Genomic DNA, 18,780 nt, shown 5'->3' with positions numbered 1-18,780 from the left:
AATTTAACAGGCATTTTAAATACGCCCCTCTGTACCACACCAAGGCAGTCTTGTAGAAAAAGCCTCTAAGGACTGGACGGCATGGGAGAAAGTAACCAGACACTCTTCAGCTGACAGTCTTCTCTGTGTCTGTCCTCTATGGACAGTGACTGGAAGTCATTACTACCTTCCAGATACTGAATAGCATATTTTAAATGAGTTTCCACAGTCAATCCTGACATGACATGGCAGCCCAAAAAAAGAGAGATCAATGCAATTTTTAGGATGCATATGAAAAAGACATCACGACACAGAATGTGGCTTCAGTGTGACTGCATACGCTGATCATCTGTTTCACAGATGAAGAGAGTGGCAAATATTTACAGGGAGCTAATCAGATAATGGGAGGCAATGGACAACATGAAAAGATTGAGAAATTTATATTGAAACATATGTCAGTGAATTGATAAAAGGGACCAGAACAATCTAAGAATACCTCATGAGCATGATCTCTAGGGAAACAGGAGGGAAGAAGTAGAAGGAATTGAATGAAATGGAGAGACAGAGGGAAGAAATAAAAAAGGGGGGGGTGGAAAATCAAGGCTCAACATCCCAAAGGCTACATGTTGGTGGGGTGATCTGCTAAGTTGATGAATGGTCTTTACCGGACTCTTACTGACAGCTCCTAACAGCAGTGGAGCACAATCATTCTGAAAGTGCAATAAGAAGCTGGGAATAAGACCGTCATAGCGAGTAAGAATAGGGAAGTCTGTGCTTTTGTATCCTTCAAGGCAATGACTCACACAAATAAATTCAAGCAACTTGCAGAAAAGCAAGGTCAAGGAAGTTGCCATTTGCTGTTCCAGCAGTTCACCAGCCAGTAATACAAGTAATTTTACTGCAGCACTTGCTTTCCCTTTGTTTTCCTAAAGTAAAACTCAAAGTCAATTGGAGGTCTAGCATGGGAGCTAAAGATCTATAATTCCCTGCCAGAGTGAGATGGCTCCCTACAGCTTATTGTCTAGTAGTTTGTGCACCTTCTTCTTTCCTCTCAATAGATGACAGATTCACTGTTTAGATTTGCTGTATTGCCAGAAACTTCATTGTAGACAATCTTTCTTAGTAATCATTTCACCCTGCTTTTGCTTGCATCAACCCAACTTTCCTTATCCTAACAATTTCCTTTTTCTTTCTCTTTTTTTTTTTTTTTTGGTCCAGTGGCTATTTTTTCCAGTGGATGCAAGTCCTCAATCTTATTATTCCTCCATAAAAACTGAACTTTAGTTCCTTATCTTCCTATTAAAAGAGTGCCCAGAAACAAAGTAGCGCTATGGGAGCAGTGCAAAGGAAAGCTGCCTCCTGGCACCCTGACRGTGAAGACAAACCTTTCATCTGTGAAGCAGCACCTACGGTGAAGGGAGCTCCCTGTAGCTCTTCRTCAGCAATTCTAAGTTTTAGATTTGGTATCATTTTGGTTTTATATCCCATGCCATAGTTCACTCCCTTCTCCCCTCTTCTTTTGTTCCTCCCTCCTTTCAGGATATAGAAGTGTATTTTAGCTTCCAAATTCAATTCAGGTTTGTTCTCTTCCACCCCTGTTTATAGTTTCTTAAGGTCTTTTCAGGCCCCTGACAGCATTCTCATCTCCTCCCAGCTAAGCTTAACTACCAAAGCTTGTTAACATGCTGTTTGCTGCCTCATCTACATCATTATTCAAAAGCTTATACAAGGAACACCAACCCCTCAGGAACACTAGCTAACATTATGCCATTTAGCAATTGCTCTTTGCGTTTATAGTTCTTCCAAGTTCTACTCTGTTATCTTTTTGTAATCTTAGCACGCTAGCTACACATGATCTACTTGCTGAAATCTTCTAATTGCTTGTTCACCACATGAATATAAGCCTCAGTTTTTGGTCGAATTCTATCTCAGTACTTACAAGGTAGGCAACAGTTAAACATCAGAATATTTCTTAAGACCTCGAAGAAACATTATGTCTATCTGAGAACTAGGACTTAATAAGATTAAGTGATTCTTTATGTGCTCCCTTCAGAGGAAACAACAGACATCCTCTGAGCACATGATGAGTGCTTCAAGCTCAAGAAAATTCTTCCTGTGCCAGTTTTCTTTTAGAATTTTTTCCCAAACCTGCTATGACTCTTCCACAGTCTGTACAGATCAGAGGCCTGATTCTAACAAACCTTGCTCACACAAATCAAAGCAGTTACTAACATAGACAGGAATTTCTCAGATATGCAATGGTTTCCAGTGACATATCTAGCGTCTTCTAAACAAAAAATCACTAAAATGAAAAACCTAAGTATCTACAAGGTAGTATTTGCCTGCAAAATATGCAACTATTTTATGGGTTGGGGGCAGGTTTAGCTCAGTTGGTTAGAGCATGGTGCTGCTAATACCAAGGTCGCGGGTTCAGTCTCCATATGGGCTACGCTAAAGGTTGGACTAGATGATCTCCAGAGGTCCCTTCCAACCTTACCATTCTATGATGAGGTAAATCCAGCGCTTTCAAAAGGATCTGTTTATTCTGTATGCTTTTTTCCTAAGCCTAGGTACCAGTCAGAACTTTTTGCTATAAGCATCTTCTTAGTAAGTTAGCTTAACCACCCAGAGCCATACCATGGTATTAACAACAAGCCTACGATATCAAAGCATTAAAGTAATGGCTTTTTATCTAACAACATCATACGCAGACAACTGACCTCATCACCACTGGCTATTCGTTGTGCCAACTCCTTTAAATTCCTCATCATTCTTTCATCTCGGAAATCGTAAGGAAATGTCTCTGTCCATTCAGTCAATAGTTGTAGGATTTTGGGTGCAATTTTTCGTATCCAGTTCTATTTGAAAAATAGTAAGGAGAAACGTCACATGGAACAGCAATACAGCGTACATTTTCATATATATTTCTGCAATTCCCTCCTGTAGGATACTGTGGAGCGTATGGGTATGGAGGTCAGTTAAATTTCCTCTTCTTAATTTAATTCTGCACTGGATTACAGGCCACAGTCATCATCCACTGAAGCCAATGAAAGGACTGTCATTGGCTTAACGGGGCTAGAAATCAGGCACTAGATAATTTGAGAATCTTAGAATTATGCCTGTGTTTTGCCCTTCATTGTCCGGAGCATCGCAATGCAAGACATCCTTGTGTTTCCATTATCTGTGGCTAACTACCAGCTATAAAAGTGATAAGCTCCAGTTCTGCCAATATATTCTCAATATACCATACAGTGAAAAATCAGTAGAATTAGTCACCTATCTTAATTTAATTCATGTTATTTTCTACTGGGGTGGAGAGTGTATCTAAATGTCCGTATCTTGCTCGCTTTTATTCTCTGTATTACACAAACAAGTAAGACGATGCACTTCCTTACAAAGCTGCCAGCAATCTGAGCCACTCTGCAAATATCGAGGCAAGACTCTAGCTCCGCCAGAGAGATAAGTCAGTGTAATTCACATTCATGCACTTAACTCACACTTTCCAACACTTGGCCTTACACATCAAGACATTTGTATACCCTAAAACGAAAGCAACCACTGCAGGGCCAAAGTAGGATATGTTGTTAATAGAAAACACTTTTGTTTCTGGCCCTCATATCCCTCCAACAGGACTTTGGTAAAACAAACTGAATGTAGCAGCAGCAACAGTCATCATGCAGGAGAACAGGCTGAGCATTGTGGAAATTTCCCACAGATGTCAACAACTGCAGGGTCAAATTCCAGTTGCTCATGTCAGGTTTTCAGCCTGTTTAATGTTGCTGAGGCCTCTCTTGAGTAGAAACATTTTGCTATGGGCGGAGTAGAGACATTCGAATGGAAGAGGAGGAGTCCCTTAGAGTGAAAAATCTTACCTTGTCCAGGCCAGGTTCGCTTAGTCTCTGCTGCTCAATGCACAAATGGCAAACTTTGGCCATCAACTCATAAGGATGCATGAAGAGACGTGAACTGAGAAGGAAGGTGAAGATATATGTCCTCTGCAAACAAGAACAAGACAGAGAAAGCGATAAATCACTACTAGTTTCATATTCTCTCAAAATGTAATTCTGAGATATCAGTCATATCAGTTCCTAATACTTTACAATCCACAATACCAAGCTGTTCATTTGGCTGTGCAAAGTGCTACTACTACAGCAGTAAGCATTTAATTGTAACTTGTCATAGCTCGAGAATCAGTACTATATATCTGTGCTTGAGCCAAGTTATGCAAGATTAAACCAAAACAAGGCAGGGCAGGGGTGGTTTAGTTCTCCTTTTGTACAAAATGTTCTAACAAGCTCAGTACCTGAAATTACTCAGAATATAATTTCAACTCCTCCTTCCTCGCTCTGTAGTAAACCTTTTTGCAAGAGCAATTACCAGATTACATAACGCTTTCTAGCCCAACAATAGAATATAACTCATGCCACAAGCCCAAGCTACTTAAAATACCAATACAGAATCTTGTCTGCTTCCACATTTCTGGTTAAAGTAAACAGGCTCCAGAAGACAAAAGAAAAAAAGATGGCCCAATGCCAGTTTGCCAGGTCATTGAACTGTCTTGATTTTATCATGCACTCCATCTTTCCTGGGCTGTATTTGCCTGTCCAACTTCAGTAAACACACATTATAGTCTCGTACTTCCTTTAAGAAGCCCCAAATGCTGTTCATCCCTCGCAGTATTGCCTATCTAGTAGGCAGAAGGGGAGAGAAATACACACAGTTTAATTTTAGGGAATAACAATTAATAACTCATTCTGAAGGCAAAAGAAGAAGGTCCTTCTGCTGCAATAGTCTCCCATGAATTAAGATTTTAACTCAATGTGAGATTGCTATTCAAAATACCCATCCACTCCACTCCCCACACTGTTAGTAATTAACTATCTGTAGCACCCACAAAAAAGAGACTACAACATTACAGTTCTAGCAACCAGAAATAAATCATCACGTTTGACCAATCACTGTCTAATAGCTACACATTTTCACGTTTTCTTTAAGCATTAATGGATAATAAATAGCTTAAGAATAGTCCTGGAGTGCTGTTAGCTCTGATACAAATAAAAAAATGATCCTGTCTTGGAACTGTGAATTGATTTACAAGAACGGAAGCTGAACATAAGCAGAGTTATTTTTTCAGCTAAAGCCTTTCAACAAATAGTGGCGTAGTTTCATCTACCCTCAGTCATCCTCCCTCCCAGACTCCTTGGTATCATCCTTCTTTTCTGATAAAGACATAAAACACCTCAATGCACTAATGCCTCTAGGCAGGCCAAGAATTCTCGGATGACAAATGCCCCATTCTCATGCCCAGCTTCTGGCTGGGCTTCTGCTGATTCCCGACATCACGGTGCCAATTCAACATTGCAGTTGCTAACTGCAAGATCCATGTCGACCTGAGATGCAGCTGCGAGGAAACTTATTAAAACCTAGTTAACTTTAAACTAAATGCACCCCATCAAGTTATGCTGGTCATCCTTTCTCCTCAGTCTGCCTTCAGAGGGCCTCCCATTCTTGAAAGATTTTTAATGTTCAGTGGTGCAATCCATCACACAGTAAGCCACGTTAGGTACTTTACAAATGAATCACCAAGGTTGTGCACTTAACAACAGCAGTAATTAAGGATTAGACTTAAGTCAGTTGAGTACTGCATGCTGACCTCGCACGCAGCACATCTGTTCATACAGTATCAATGTTGATCAGTCACTTGAACCCCTTTCCTAGCAATTTCATGTGACACATTCTGTTTTAGCGGCACATTTACCAGTTTCTCTTTATGAGATGCATCAGGCCTAGCCATTTAGTTTGTGAGGAGTATAGACTTACATCCGGATAGTAATCTACATTGGGTACTAAATGCTGGATCAGAGCTTCCAGAGACCCTGACAGGAGGTTGTTATCATGGTAATAGAGTCCTCCACAGTTTTCCTCTTTTGACTGATACAGGTTCCTGTTGTATCCACTGCTGTCAAACATAGCTGCAAAGGGAGGTGTCTGTGGCATCCTTTCCTGAAGGAACACACACATGCACAAGAGAGAAGGTATAATTATCAGAAGGTGCAACAAAAAAGGCATTCTAAACTCAAGAGCTGGTATCACAGCACCACACCAGAAAAATCAGTCCCACACCCTAGGTTGCTTGCCCACTACGGTAAAGATTGTATCATCTTTCAGCCTGTGCAGATTTCTCAGGAAAGGGCTCCAGCCACTGTCTGTCTGTTGCAATTACTAGGCACTTCTTTTGCATCTCGGTGCTTCTTGTTAAAATACAGATAAGAGATTGCGGTTAAGAGTGAGAAGGAGTGTGCAAGGATCTTGGCAGATATTTGGGAACTCAAACTTTCTATAAAGCTTTGGGGAATGTGGTATAACATTAATTGATGAATTTGGGCAAAATCCTGACAGGACCTGCACATGACAGCAAGACTCTATGTGGAAGTGTTTTCAAGTTGTTATGGACAGATGCAGCCCCAAATCAACATGGAGGGATACAAAGTAAAATACACCATAGAAAAGGTTATGTGTGATGACAGTCTACTTGTGTGATGCAGAGCCATGTAACTGCACTCAAAAGCTCCTTTTCCCCTACGCTACCCAGGTAAATCAATTGTGGGTTTTCCCAGTAACACTGTGACAGGTCTGACCCAAGCTAAAACTTCACACTTAATAGCAACTATCTCAACCTATTCTCTGAGTGTTTCCACAGAAACTTGGAAAGCCTGTGTATAGTTCACTACCAATGTAATCAAAGATGTAAGCAGAGATGGAGCTCTGCTAAACCCTCCCTCTAAATTTGGAGAGGAGATGAAAAATCCAGCCCTGTGTTTTTCAGCTTTAGATGTGCTTAGCATTAGAGAAAAAGTAATTACTCATCAATCAGCATCTCAGTGCCTGAAGAATAAAAATAACTCACCAACAAAAATCTTAGATGAACCAATGCTGCGGGCTGTTCACAGCCAATGACAAAGCAATACTGTAGGGGGGCAGAGAGGGGGCAACGACCACCCAAGAGCTCTTCTGGTGATGCAGTATGTGAAAAGGCCAAAAGATAATGTCTCTGATTACTTAGGAGGTGAGTTATACCTGCCTTCCCTCTACCCTGCCTTCTGGTAGAAGCAGTTTGTTAAAGAACCTAGGTTTTAGAGCCTTTACTGCAAGCTAGGTTTGTGCCTAATTTTAACCACAAATGTGAGGAGTTTTTTTGTTGTTAGTGGTGTTTTTTTTTTTTTTTTTTTTAGAAGACGGCATACGAGATACTTATGTTTTTGGGTTTGAGATTTTTTTTTTTTTTTTTTTTTTTTTTTTTTTACAACTCCATTACCAGATTTACTGCACCGTGAGTACTAATGAAGCAATCACATTCAAGGAGCAGAAGGATCAAAAGAAAAGGGAATCACACACTTCTTCCACTCCTCTCCACAATTAGGAGGTAAGAGAGATCGAATTTTGAAGATAATTTTCACAGGTTGCTGTGCCTGTGTTGACAGACCATGTGTGTGTGCCTGAAAAAAAGCTTTAATGTCCCTGAGCCATCATTGTAAGTGCAGATGCTGTTGCTTTTCTCTCCATTGTATCAAATCCTATTTGGAAAAAGGATCTTTAAAGCCACAGTCCTTGGCGAACACCAGTCTGTGAAGGCACACGATTTTGAGAACAACTAGTAATGTGACAGCCTGGAGATAAGTAGCATGCCGCCATCTGTGCGCTCTGCAACTCAAAACAAAGCGCTTTTCAGAGTGATCTCAGTAAAGACTAGAAGCTATTAAGTTATTAGCTGGATTCCTGAGGACCTAAAGCACTTCATATAGAGCCAAAGACTCACTGCTTCTAGCAGCATGTCTGGATAATGGAGGTATTCAAACCAACACAAGACTAAGGGATTCAGAAAGTAAACAATAAAGAAAGCCAAACTCCATTGCAAAGATAGAGAAGGACAGCGAACAGAGCCTCCCCGCATACATGACCTGCACTAATCTGGTTTTTGAGATGCCAAAAGACATTTGCATCAAAATGGGAAAGAGTGAGGAGTCTCCATGTCTGAAAAGTCACATTAGTCACTTTGTGCAGCTGTTCAGCCATGGATTCAATTCCTTCCAGCCCAATGAACTGGGAGGAGAGAAGAATAAAAGAAGCACACGTGCCACAGCATAAGAGCACAAGGTGCAAGACTGAACAAAACAGGTTCTAGTAGAAGAGATTCTGGGCAGGTGAGATGCAACACAACCATTGCCATGCTCTGCAATGATAAAGTCTCCTGACAGAGACAGAAAAAGTCTCTTCATAAGGCTATCAAAGTTCATGAAACAAAGTATTAATACGGAGCTGTCAAGGCACTTCTGCAATATTTCCTGGGCTTTCATACAGTGTAAAGGTCACTGTGCCTTAATTGCAAGACAGACCTGAACAAATCCGAAGTATTTTAAAGCCCACTGGTGTTCAAATATGTTCTGTTTGTACCAGAATTCAGAAGTCATTTCAGCTACTGTAGTGAAGTTTCTTCAGTCAAAAGGCAAGAAATAACAGATACTTTGTAAATAACTGCACTTACCAAACATTTGTAGCCCTGTGGCCTCCAAAGTAATACTCCACAAGGAAAGTGAGAAAGTCTAGTTTGGTTCTGCAAAACCCCTTGGTAACACGTTTGGCCCTGTAAAAAAACAAAGAGAGGAGCTGATTTGAATCCAGATCTCGTATTAATCAAGTAAGTCCAATTCAGGGTGAGATTGGAATTTGCAGAGGTTTTATCCAAGCTGACCCTCAACCATTAGTTATGATTTCACATAACCCTCAAGGAGCTAGGTAGTATCTCATATCATCAAAGTCTGAGGTGGTGTAGTGCTTGAGGAAAAACCTCCTGTTTAACATCTCTCTAAAATTCAGACTACTAGCACAGTAAGAACCGAAACAGATGTGAATCACAGAGTGCGTTTCTCCAACTTATTTCACAAGTGCATAATATGTATTACTGCCTCTGTAAAATACCAAGTTTTTTRGAAGGTACATAGTGCAGAAATTCTAATTACTAACTCCCAAATGGAATGGGATCTCTTGGAAGTCTGCARTCCCCTAGCTCCTAGCACAGCAAGTTATCCCCAGAACTGCTCAAGTCTTTTTTTGAAATAAATTTAAGATAGAGAGCCTCATTCTGCCTAAATCAAAAGGGAAGGAAAAAAAATCATCAGATCATTCATAGATACAGCAATTGATCACAATATAAAAAAATCTCAAAAGTCAGGTCCTGAAAAGTACATACTGGCTCATTTATTTGCTGTCCACTTATGGAAATCACTTGACAGAGTTCAGTTCTGCTTCAGCAAGACATCAAGCTGTACTAGGGAAGAGATGTTCTATGTGCTGCACAGTCAGACAAAGAGGATTTCACTCAAGTAGATGAGACACAACATCTTGTCCACGCAATGAAAAGGGATGATATCGAAGTGTGAGAGAGATAAATATAGCACAGCCAACAGAATGATTCATATAACGCATGTGCTTTTCCAGCACGTTTCCTCTATCACCTTGACCTTGACTCTTTTGCTGTAATTCTTAAGGAGGTGGAGATAAAAAGCAGCATATTTTGTTCTGATTAGTTCAGGAGTTAAATATACAACACCAAGCTCTGCCTTCAAAATAACTTCAGTGAAGCTGAAATGCTGGTCACGGAGCAAAATCTGGTCCCCGAAGTCTTGAAATATAGAGCAGAGATATCTTGGGACCTGAAACTATTGATAAACGGCAGCAATACAACATCCTGAAAAGCACGAAGTAGAGAAACTGAGACAGGAAAAATGATTTAGGTGAAAAATATCCTGGGAATTAAAACTGGAACTTTTAAACTGGGCTCTGGAAACATTCGGCTATGAAGAAAATTTAATACATGTATTTCTCCTTTTTCTCCCCCTCCCTTTTTTTTTAATAAAAAAGAGTAGATTTTTTTGGTTGAAGAGCTGACTTGAAGGAAAGAACATTTAAATCATTTCCTGGCTCTACTAGTGATGTTTTCTGTGACTGACAGCAGTTAACCCTCTGCATTGTGGAAAGAGGAATAAAACAATTTTCCTGTACTTCGTCTCATTATGGAGAATATGAGATCTTGGATATTCAGGTCCACATTCTGACTTTGAATAGCATCTCACAAGAAAGAAGTTACAATCTACCTAATAACAGTCATGTAAATAGAATGCCAGAACCAGAGATGATGTGCTCAAAACCCCATCATTTCCTTCAGTTTGGCAGAAGCTGGAATTAGATAAAGCTTCCATTCTGCTAAGCACTCATCCAAACCTTGACATTTAGCGACAGGAAAGAATCTGTCTTCTACCAGCAACAGTAGAAGGTTGCGTTGGTTTGTTCTCTTTCCACRTATATTTAGGAGTTCTGTCTGCACATCAGGCCTGTAAAACAGATCGAACAATATGGGTAGCTTGTCTCCTTTATAGAGGTACCCGCTGAGTGATTCAGTAGTAATCATGAAAGGCACCTTTAAAGCCATTACCAAACTTTCACCTTTTCTGACATATACAGGTTGTTCCAATAATACACAGGGGAGCKCCTTCAGCCAGAGGAATGGTGATTGAATTCGTTATCAATCCCAAAACACACCTCCTCATAGAAGATGCAAACCTGAAGCCTGTGATTCTACCCCCTCAGAGTTACTTCACTCTGTATGTCAGAAACCCTGAACCACGTTTACAGAACAGTTGCCTTCCCTGCAYGCTTTAGCTGTTAAGGGAGGCAGCTGTAAAACTGGGGTACAGAAAAACAAAATACTGCTGGGGTAACAATGACAAATCTTAACAGTTTGTGCCAAGCTGGGAGAGAGTGCACAAGTCAGAATGAGCCTTGGCTGTAACATATAGAAAGGAAGTAAGGACTTGGTACTTACCAGCRAAGTCCAGCCTTATCTTAAGTGTTTCTGAGGTGTTTGTGAAAAGCATAGAGCATTTTATATCATGATTCAGGCTACTCAGAACAAAAGCATGCCAGACACAGAGACCTGCCTTTGCATTCCATTCAGCTGGGAGTGCTAGCTTGGTTTACAAAGCATCTGTTTTTTGTGCTGAAAGGTAAGACRAAATTTTTCAGATTTCTGACCTTCACAGTAGCTTGACCTGTAAACTCCCAAATCAGTGCTTCAGATGTCTTACCTGCAGAAACTAAGCACRTGGAACTACCACAGATTGTTTTCCTTCCTGCAATTCCTCTGTGACACGACTTCACTTACCATATAATTCTGACAGTGTGACTTTAGCATCAACTTTCATTCACAGYTCCTCCAACTGTATCATCTTTCATACAAATACTTTAGAAAATACTTCTTACTACTTGTATTTTGTAAGAGGCAGAGGACTATAAATGGTATTTCATACTTGCGCAGGAGTTGGAAAGGGAAGTGACACAAGCTTCTTCTTGGCTGAAATGTACAGCAAGATACTAGTAACTTACAAGCAATCCACCACATAGTAGTAGGAGGGCTAAAACTATCTGCAGATAATACTGCTAGACAGCAGTGTAACCGTAGAAACACGTCTCGCACCCAGCAGAGATCAGTGAGCTTTCATCTCCGGCAGGAAAAGCAAAGACCTGAGACAGACACAAGCCAGACTGAGCCTTGAGCCACTTCATATTCACCAAAACAGCAGAGGATGAACAATTTTAATTTCTCAATAAATTACCAGGCAACAACAGACTGCAAAGAAAAACGAAAACCCCTAGTAAGCAAAGAACAGATCAGGAATTTAATTTCAGTTAAAGGTTTTTTTCTCTTGAATATGGAAAGAAACTTTTTCTTCACTCTTGGTATAAACAGGACTAGCTGAAGATGGGGGGGGGGACGATCAGATGCACCACCTCTCATGGCTCACTCACGTGCGAGAACTTTGGCACAGCAAATTAAGCAGATCCTGAATCACTCAGGACTCTGTTTAAATTCCTTGGATGCTGAACTGCAAGTGTGGGTGGACATGCGCGCATATGCGTTTATGCTTGAGAGCGCTGGGAAAAGCAGAGGGGTTTTAAGAATGCCCTAAACTCCTCAGAATCTGCCAGGGTGGGGGAAAAAAAGGGGGGGAAATACATAAAAGTTCTTCCTGCTGTCAGTGTGCTTTGACCCTACGTAGTCTGCCTAAGCACCAAGAAACAACCCTCTTTTACCACCCCCCCCCCCCCGATTCTTCCATGGGGCAGGGAGATCAAAGCCAGTCTAATGATACTGAGGATGGCTGTGTCACAGCAGCACTGCAACGCCAGCAGGCATCATGGCAAAAATCCCAATTGCAGGAAAATCACCCAGGCCAAGAGGGCATGGCATATGTTCCTTCCAATCAAAGCAAAGGAATCAATCCTTCTGCATTGCTGGACACTCCAACACAGCAGCCTTTAAACACAGAACATGAAAACAAGACCGCACGCGTAACAGACAAATTAGATCCCTCAGTACACATGTATCTTATAATCACAATGCAGCCGAGATTATAGCTGCAAAGTAAAACCAACAAGGCAGGAATTATAAACCCCAAAGGCAAGACACAAAAAGTAGATATCACTGATAAAGAGTAAAGACCTGACAAATCTTTTTAGTTGCAAGTACATTTTTTAATTTACTGACAATTTCTTCATCTTGACAATGTTCCTTTAATTTAATACTTGTTAGGTATTTTTACACAAGTAGAGCTATCCTCCTAGAAATTTGTTTGTTTTACCTTGTAAATCTCTGATAATCCTATATTGTATTTTTTCCAGTTTTAGAAAGGAGGTTTAGAACATGAGCTATCCAAGATAAGTATTCGTTATCAGTGACATGATGGATTAGCACAGTGGTAATTATATGTCACAAGCCTCCTAAGATGCTAGAAAAGTTCAGTCCATTGCACGTTCCATAGTGAATCCTATAAAGCTGGAGTAATTTACAGAATGAATTAAATGCAAAAACAAGCACAAAGGCCTCAGACTAGCCGAAGTATGCAGTGAAATATCATCTTTCTTAAAAAGCAGACAAGTGAAGCTGCTTTTTTCTATCAAAATTTAAGAGAAGACAGCCGGAGTAAAAGCAAGGAACTTTCAGGAGACCACTGATAATGAGACTGTATTAAGAAGTAACTTCTTCTAATCTCCAAGGATATATTTTCCTTTAGAAAAAATCATTTATGAGCTTTCTTCTACCCACCTTATTTAAAACAAAATTAATGCACAAGCTGAGTATGAGCTCCTCAGTCCTTTATGTTACATTTAATTCAAAATCAAATATTACTGGTTGGCTGGCCCAACACAAAGCATCAAGAAATCAGCTGGAACTGCTGATGCCAAAATTCAGAGCTTTGAAATAAGCGAACAGGTATATTAAATGCAAAAACCCATAAGTATGCTACTAAAATCTTATGCTTTCTCTAACCTACTGAGGCAGGGTAGGGTTTTTAGAATAGGGCAGCAAGCATTCCTTTAACTGCATCCAGAAAAGCACAAAAGAATTTTGCCATTTGTTTTGTTGAGAACATAGGGCTCTTGAATGCCACAACCAGAAAAGACATAACACAGTATAGAGGAAAAGCATGCACATTCACCCCACCTCTTCAGCTGCAGACTGGCTCAGTCAGGGCTCCCATCCACCAGCACACTGCCAAGCTTGAAAGTCCAGAGGAGGTTACTGCCCGGCCTCCTCCTCTGATGTAGGGACAGCTGAGCTGCTCATCAATCAGCTGATTAACTGCTGCAGTTGCAGTCAGGAGTTTTAAGGCAAACGAAAAGCAGTGATGACTTACTTCAAAACATCACGCTGTAAACTGAGTGATTCAGTAGTTGATTCACAGTGGCTCAGCTGTCCAGGAACAGGGAGTGGGGTGGGGTGGACAGCTGGGAGCTGCAATGTCATCCATGCTATGCCACGCTCGCTAGTGAATCAGAGCCCTGACTATCATTTCTGTAGCATGCTTCATACCTCCTGCGTGCTTCCAACTCGCCCTTTGGTCCATTTTTCATGCTAGTGAAGAAATGGAAAACTGATGTGGCCAATGGGAGTGGGAGCAGGTTGTCCTATGTGACCATCACAAGAGCACCACTGACTGCAACACAGTATCAGACTCCTGCTAACCCTAGGGGATGTGACCCATTTTATGTGACAGGGACAGGAACCTCTGTAATCCTAACCCACCCACCTTAGATGACTGAGGCCAAAAGATAAATTCTCTTCATTTGCACATTCACTGTCTAAGAGAGGGTCTGAACTAGTTCACAGAGATAGCCAGATTCATAAACACGTCTTCACACAGGCATCCATGGTCATCAGAAAAAGCATCATCATGCTTAGACCTGGCAGGTAAAAGAGTTTGGTTCTACTTCTGACTCTGCTATGAACTTCTCACGTGGCTTAGGTTGTCACTCAGTTGCTGACTAGTGCATTCCTCTCCTTGACAGTACAAAGAGGGATTAGTATAGGGTCATTTTCTTTCATTAAGTTCCAAGATGTTTTTTCAAAAGGAATAAAGAAGGTGTATACCACTATATTAATGCCAGAAGCACAGCACTAGCCTTAAGCATGAAGCTCTCTTGACATGGTTCTTTTTCAACCTCAAAGCAAGACGCCTTTTGAATGCAAAAGCTGTTGCTCTTTGCAGACGTTCATGTTTTGTCCTTTGGTGAAACCTACAATATGCTTAAGGAGAGCACCATTCCCTTTTATAATCATAACGGACAGCCAGGTTATAATTTGCAACAGCAAGTTGTACTAGTGCTAATAACAGTACTTACTTCATTTCATTTAACTGGTTCTATCTAAAACCTCATCATCAAACTTCTCTTTTCCATTTAGATGACTCAGAAAAATGCTGTTTTGAAGCAAAAGGTTCAAGTAATCTCCATTTTTGACTTAAGGAGCAACTTATTTTGCCATTGCTAGTACAGAATATAATTGTTTTTACTGACACTTACACACAGCTAGTTGAAAGCAATGTATACTGAGAGTTTTTTTACAGCAGAAATATTTCTGATTAAAGCAAAACAAGAAAACATATATGAAAAGCAATAATAATGTATTTAGGCTGAAGATAAATAAGGACAGTCCCATTCTGACAGTAAGGAAAGCACATACAGTTCTCTATCCAGAACAGTAGTACTTGCATAACATCTATTTATACCTCAGCTGAATATCAGCTAGTGGATTCTAGACGAGAGTTACGCTAGAGGTATGATGGACCTGCAAAAAAGTTAGCTCCCATCAGCTAGACTGGCTTCTTGGCAACCCCCAAAGAGAACAATCTATCTACACTGACTTAAAAGACCTTTTTCCCTAGTCTACGCAGAGCCGCAGCAGAAATCTCTTCCACTGACACGCTGCATCTGCTGGTTTCTGTCAGCTTTAAGATYTGACAAAAGTTCCCATGCTCAACCCTTGGGCTCCAATCAGTGGCTCAAAGTCTTCTCACCTTTCAWACAATTACACCTATTAAGTCAACACACAGCAGGTCTGGTATTTAACAAGCACATACCAGCTTGGGTTGTAAAAGGATCATCCAAAACACAGATAGCCAAACCTCTGCAGGATGTTTCAGGGGAGGATCAGCTCACAGCCCTGATGGACAGGTACTGTCAGATCAGCATACTGCTTTAGTGTATGTAGAAGCATCTGGCTTGTACCAATGCAAGCAATTATCTTAGAAAATATCCCACTCCCCAGTCTGACTCAAGTGTATTTATCCTCTGCCTTATTAGTTACAAATCCAAATGTCTTGGTATGAAGACTCACAGCTTTCCAGACCCTCTCTATTGGCCTGTAATCTTGTATTTCTGGCCCTATTTTTAGAGGTGACAAGCCGCAAGCAGAATACTGGCCCCATGGGAGAGGCAGGTAGTGAATCAAAAGCAAAATAATCGGAATAAGCAAACCTGAGTCATGCAGTGCTCTTCTAGAGCTACCTAGGGAAACAAAGCTGTATTCCTTCCATGATCTTGCCTATTTCCAATTAAAAATACAAGAGTACTGAGAGCCATCCTTGCATGTTCCTCACTGCAGTAATTTAGTTTTTTTAATATTACTTCTCACAGCAGCTATAATAAATGAAAAAATATCAGTAGCTTTTAACTAAAGGTAGATTCTTTGTCTCCTGTTTGTAAATTACATAATGCCTCACTGTGGCTGCAAAATACATTCTGGAACTTTTGTTTGCAAGCTAATTTTCCAGCAAAGCATTCATTAGATGATGTGGCTCTGTCCCACAAACCCATGCCAAGCAAAAGGCAAGTGCATAGTGCAAGGAACTGTGGCTCACCTACTAACATTTTGGGAAAGATGCTCAAGTAGAAGCACCTGGTCACTTACAAGTTTTGCCTCCTTACTTCATTCACATGCATAGTTACCTTATTCCAACTAACAGCTTTTTTTCTGTATTGTCCAACAATCTATTGAACAGCAGAACAGTGGTCAAATAACTGAAGAAGAGGAAGACAAGCTGAGTTAAAACAAAGACAAAACTGGTCTTTAACTTTGTCTAGAAAGATAGCCTAAAGATATAAGGAAATAAACGATTTGGATCATCTCTTGTCTCCAAGAGTAAGGAGTGACTTCTACAGCCTATTCTTTACAATAAATCTCCTGGAACAGCTACCCTGCTCAAGCTGGAGCCTTGATACTCATGTCTCCAAATGGGAGAGACGGACCGCAGTTACTGCAAGGAGCTCTACAGAACGAACAGGAACACGCTTGCAAAGAACAACACACTCACGCAAAGGAGGCACAAGAATCAAGTGAGTACYACCGGCTCTCCCACTCCCAAGTCATTTGACAAGAACTCCCACCAGTTTTCTAGGTATAATGATGCTCTGTTAAAACGAGCACCTCAAACACTGTTCCAGCTTCCCAGCATAAGCTGACTGAAACCTTATATAGAAAGAAAAGTTGCTAAGCCTTCTGATTTATAAAGCAAAGCTCTAGAGGGTAAAGTATGCAATGCTTCCTATATCTCTTCTCCTTGCGACATCTAGTGCTTGATATTTGGAAATGCTCAGAGCCACAGTGCACCCCTGGTATCAGAAGCTGGCAGTGTTCGATGTCTCCCTGCCTTCGCTGCAAGACAAAATATCTTTTTTTTTTTTTTTTTTTTTTTAACTACTCCAAGATACATAAATAAATTCCCACGTTTTCATTTTTATTTTCAGTTTACATTCCTTCACTGATGGGACTCAAACCTTAAGCTGTGCTCGTCGTGTTGAAACGGCCTAAGAGCAGCTCAGCCTCCAGTCCACAGAACAGGTACGATGTCTTACTGCATTTCCATGAGAGTGTTTAGATAACTAATAAAACTGTAGTACAAGGAACACTCTGTACCTCCCCCCAAAACAGCTCAACAGAAAAAGGCTATTAAGAACATTAACAAACAGGGATTTGTTGTACCATGTAAAAAACATCCTAATCCGTGTGTGGTGGTGCTGCTGTTAGCTTAACCCATGATAAACTAGTACTTTCTTTTCTCTTTTACAAAATATTGAGAAAATCCAGAGCAGCTTGTTTTGGTCCTGCCTGTTTAAAGGAGTGATATCCCCATCACTGGTTCAAAACCTGAGCTATGTCTCAGCTATCAGTGCTCTCCAATACGGCTCATCTGCCTGTCCCAAGTACACTTAGCACTCATTTTTTTAGCTGTTTTACAGATTCTCTCCAAGATGCCTCATTTAGAAACTGYAGTATAAGGTTGAGAAAATAGGAATTTCCATACCATTCCCAAAATTGCTGGTTTCTGGATTGGGAATGAGGCTTTTGAAATAGAGACACAGAACAGAAACACAGTTCTGGTTGAAAGGGTCCCCATTTTCCACAGATAACCCGGTATCTCAGACCATTCAGGCTTTAATCTCATTCAAAACACCCCTCTCAGCACTCCTTGCTTAGACGGACAGCTCTCTGCGGTATAGAGTAACTCTTTGTTCTTTGCTCTGTTTTGATTTCCCAGGCCTCTTCCTCTCTCTTAGGGGAACTCCTCTACAGAGTTTTCCTCACTCCTCAGTACTATATTTAGTTTTAAACACACGCAGACAGGGAAGCATCGCGTGTTGTTATGGCTGCCTTGGTTTCCAGTCTGGCCTAAGCCCAGCATACTACACATACCTGACAAGCAACGCGTCAGTCTCGGGCCATTTAACAACCCCTGCTCTCCCTCTGACCCTGACTTGCCATCTCCCCCCTTCACGCCTTGCTTAGGACATGACCTGAAGTTTCACCTCAGTCATACCTAGCAGATACCCAGAAGATCATAAACAGATTTTGGCCACACCACAAACACAGACCTGTCCTGCCCACGCACCTGATTTACACGGCCCTACAATAACGACCCAGTTGGAGCTTTTTCATCACTCCCACCCAAAACATCAGTTGAGCAGACAGATTTTGGGGAAAATCGGGAAAGCATCTCAGGGTGTTATCCCTAAGGAAGGATCACGCCATGTGGCCCCAGGACCCCCCCCCTTGCATTTTAACGCCGGGAAGAGGGCTGGGAGAGGACCCAACCTCCCACTGCCAAGTGCTTCTTCTGCCGCGTTAAAGTCTCTCTGCCCTCCCTGGTAGCCCGATCCCCTGGAAGCGAACAGCTCAAACTACACAGAATTCGGTAGCTGATAAAATTAAAACTAGGAGGAAAAGGCCAGGAGGAAGGAGACCACCCTGCCGACGCTCGCAGGGAGGGGGCAGACGGAGGGCCCCCCCCGGCCCGCACCTGGAGGCGCCCGCAGCCGCTGCCCGCAGCACTCACCCTCCGCGCACCGCTCTCAGCCGCTGCCTATTGCCCGCAGACCCGCATCGCCCCCGGCCCGGCTCCCCCACGGCCG

General features: G+C 41.4%; 1 protein-coding gene across 4 annotated transcripts in view; it reads right to left on the bottom strand.

The window, feature by feature from the left end:
* Nucleotides 1-18,780, bottom strand: part of RASGEF1B (RasGEF domain family member 1B) — a 34,215-nt gene extending 15,435 nt beyond the window's left edge. For 2 of the 4 annotated variants that reach the window (XM_085316353.1, XM_085316355.1), the window contains exons 1-5: nt 18,705-18,780; nt 8,522-8,620; nt 5,800-5,982; nt 3,852-3,974; nt 2,700-2,837 (exon numbers count right to left, since the gene is read on the bottom strand). In XM_085316353.1, the coding sequence (XP_085172479.1) occupies nt 2,700-2,837; nt 3,852-3,974; nt 5,800-5,976 (438 nt within the window). In that variant the 5' untranslated portion in view covers nt 5,977-5,982; nt 8,522-8,620; nt 18,705-18,780. Of the gene's footprint in view, nt 1-2,699; nt 2,838-3,851; nt 3,975-5,799; nt 5,983-8,521; nt 8,621-9,226; nt 9,278-13,537; nt 13,673-18,704 lie in introns of those variants that run through there. The other 2 variants (XM_085316354.1, XM_085316356.1) reach the window with 2 other exon arrangements.

Source organism: Rhea americana, unplaced genomic scaffold, assembly GCF_003343005.1.
Source record: "Rhea americana isolate MKP2758 unplaced genomic scaffold, rheAme1 scaffold_466, whole genome shotgun sequence".
NCBI classification, from domain to species: domain Eukaryota; kingdom Metazoa; phylum Chordata; class Aves; order Rheiformes; family Rheidae; genus Rhea; species Rhea americana.
This window is presented reverse-complemented; position numbering and strand designations above follow the sequence as displayed.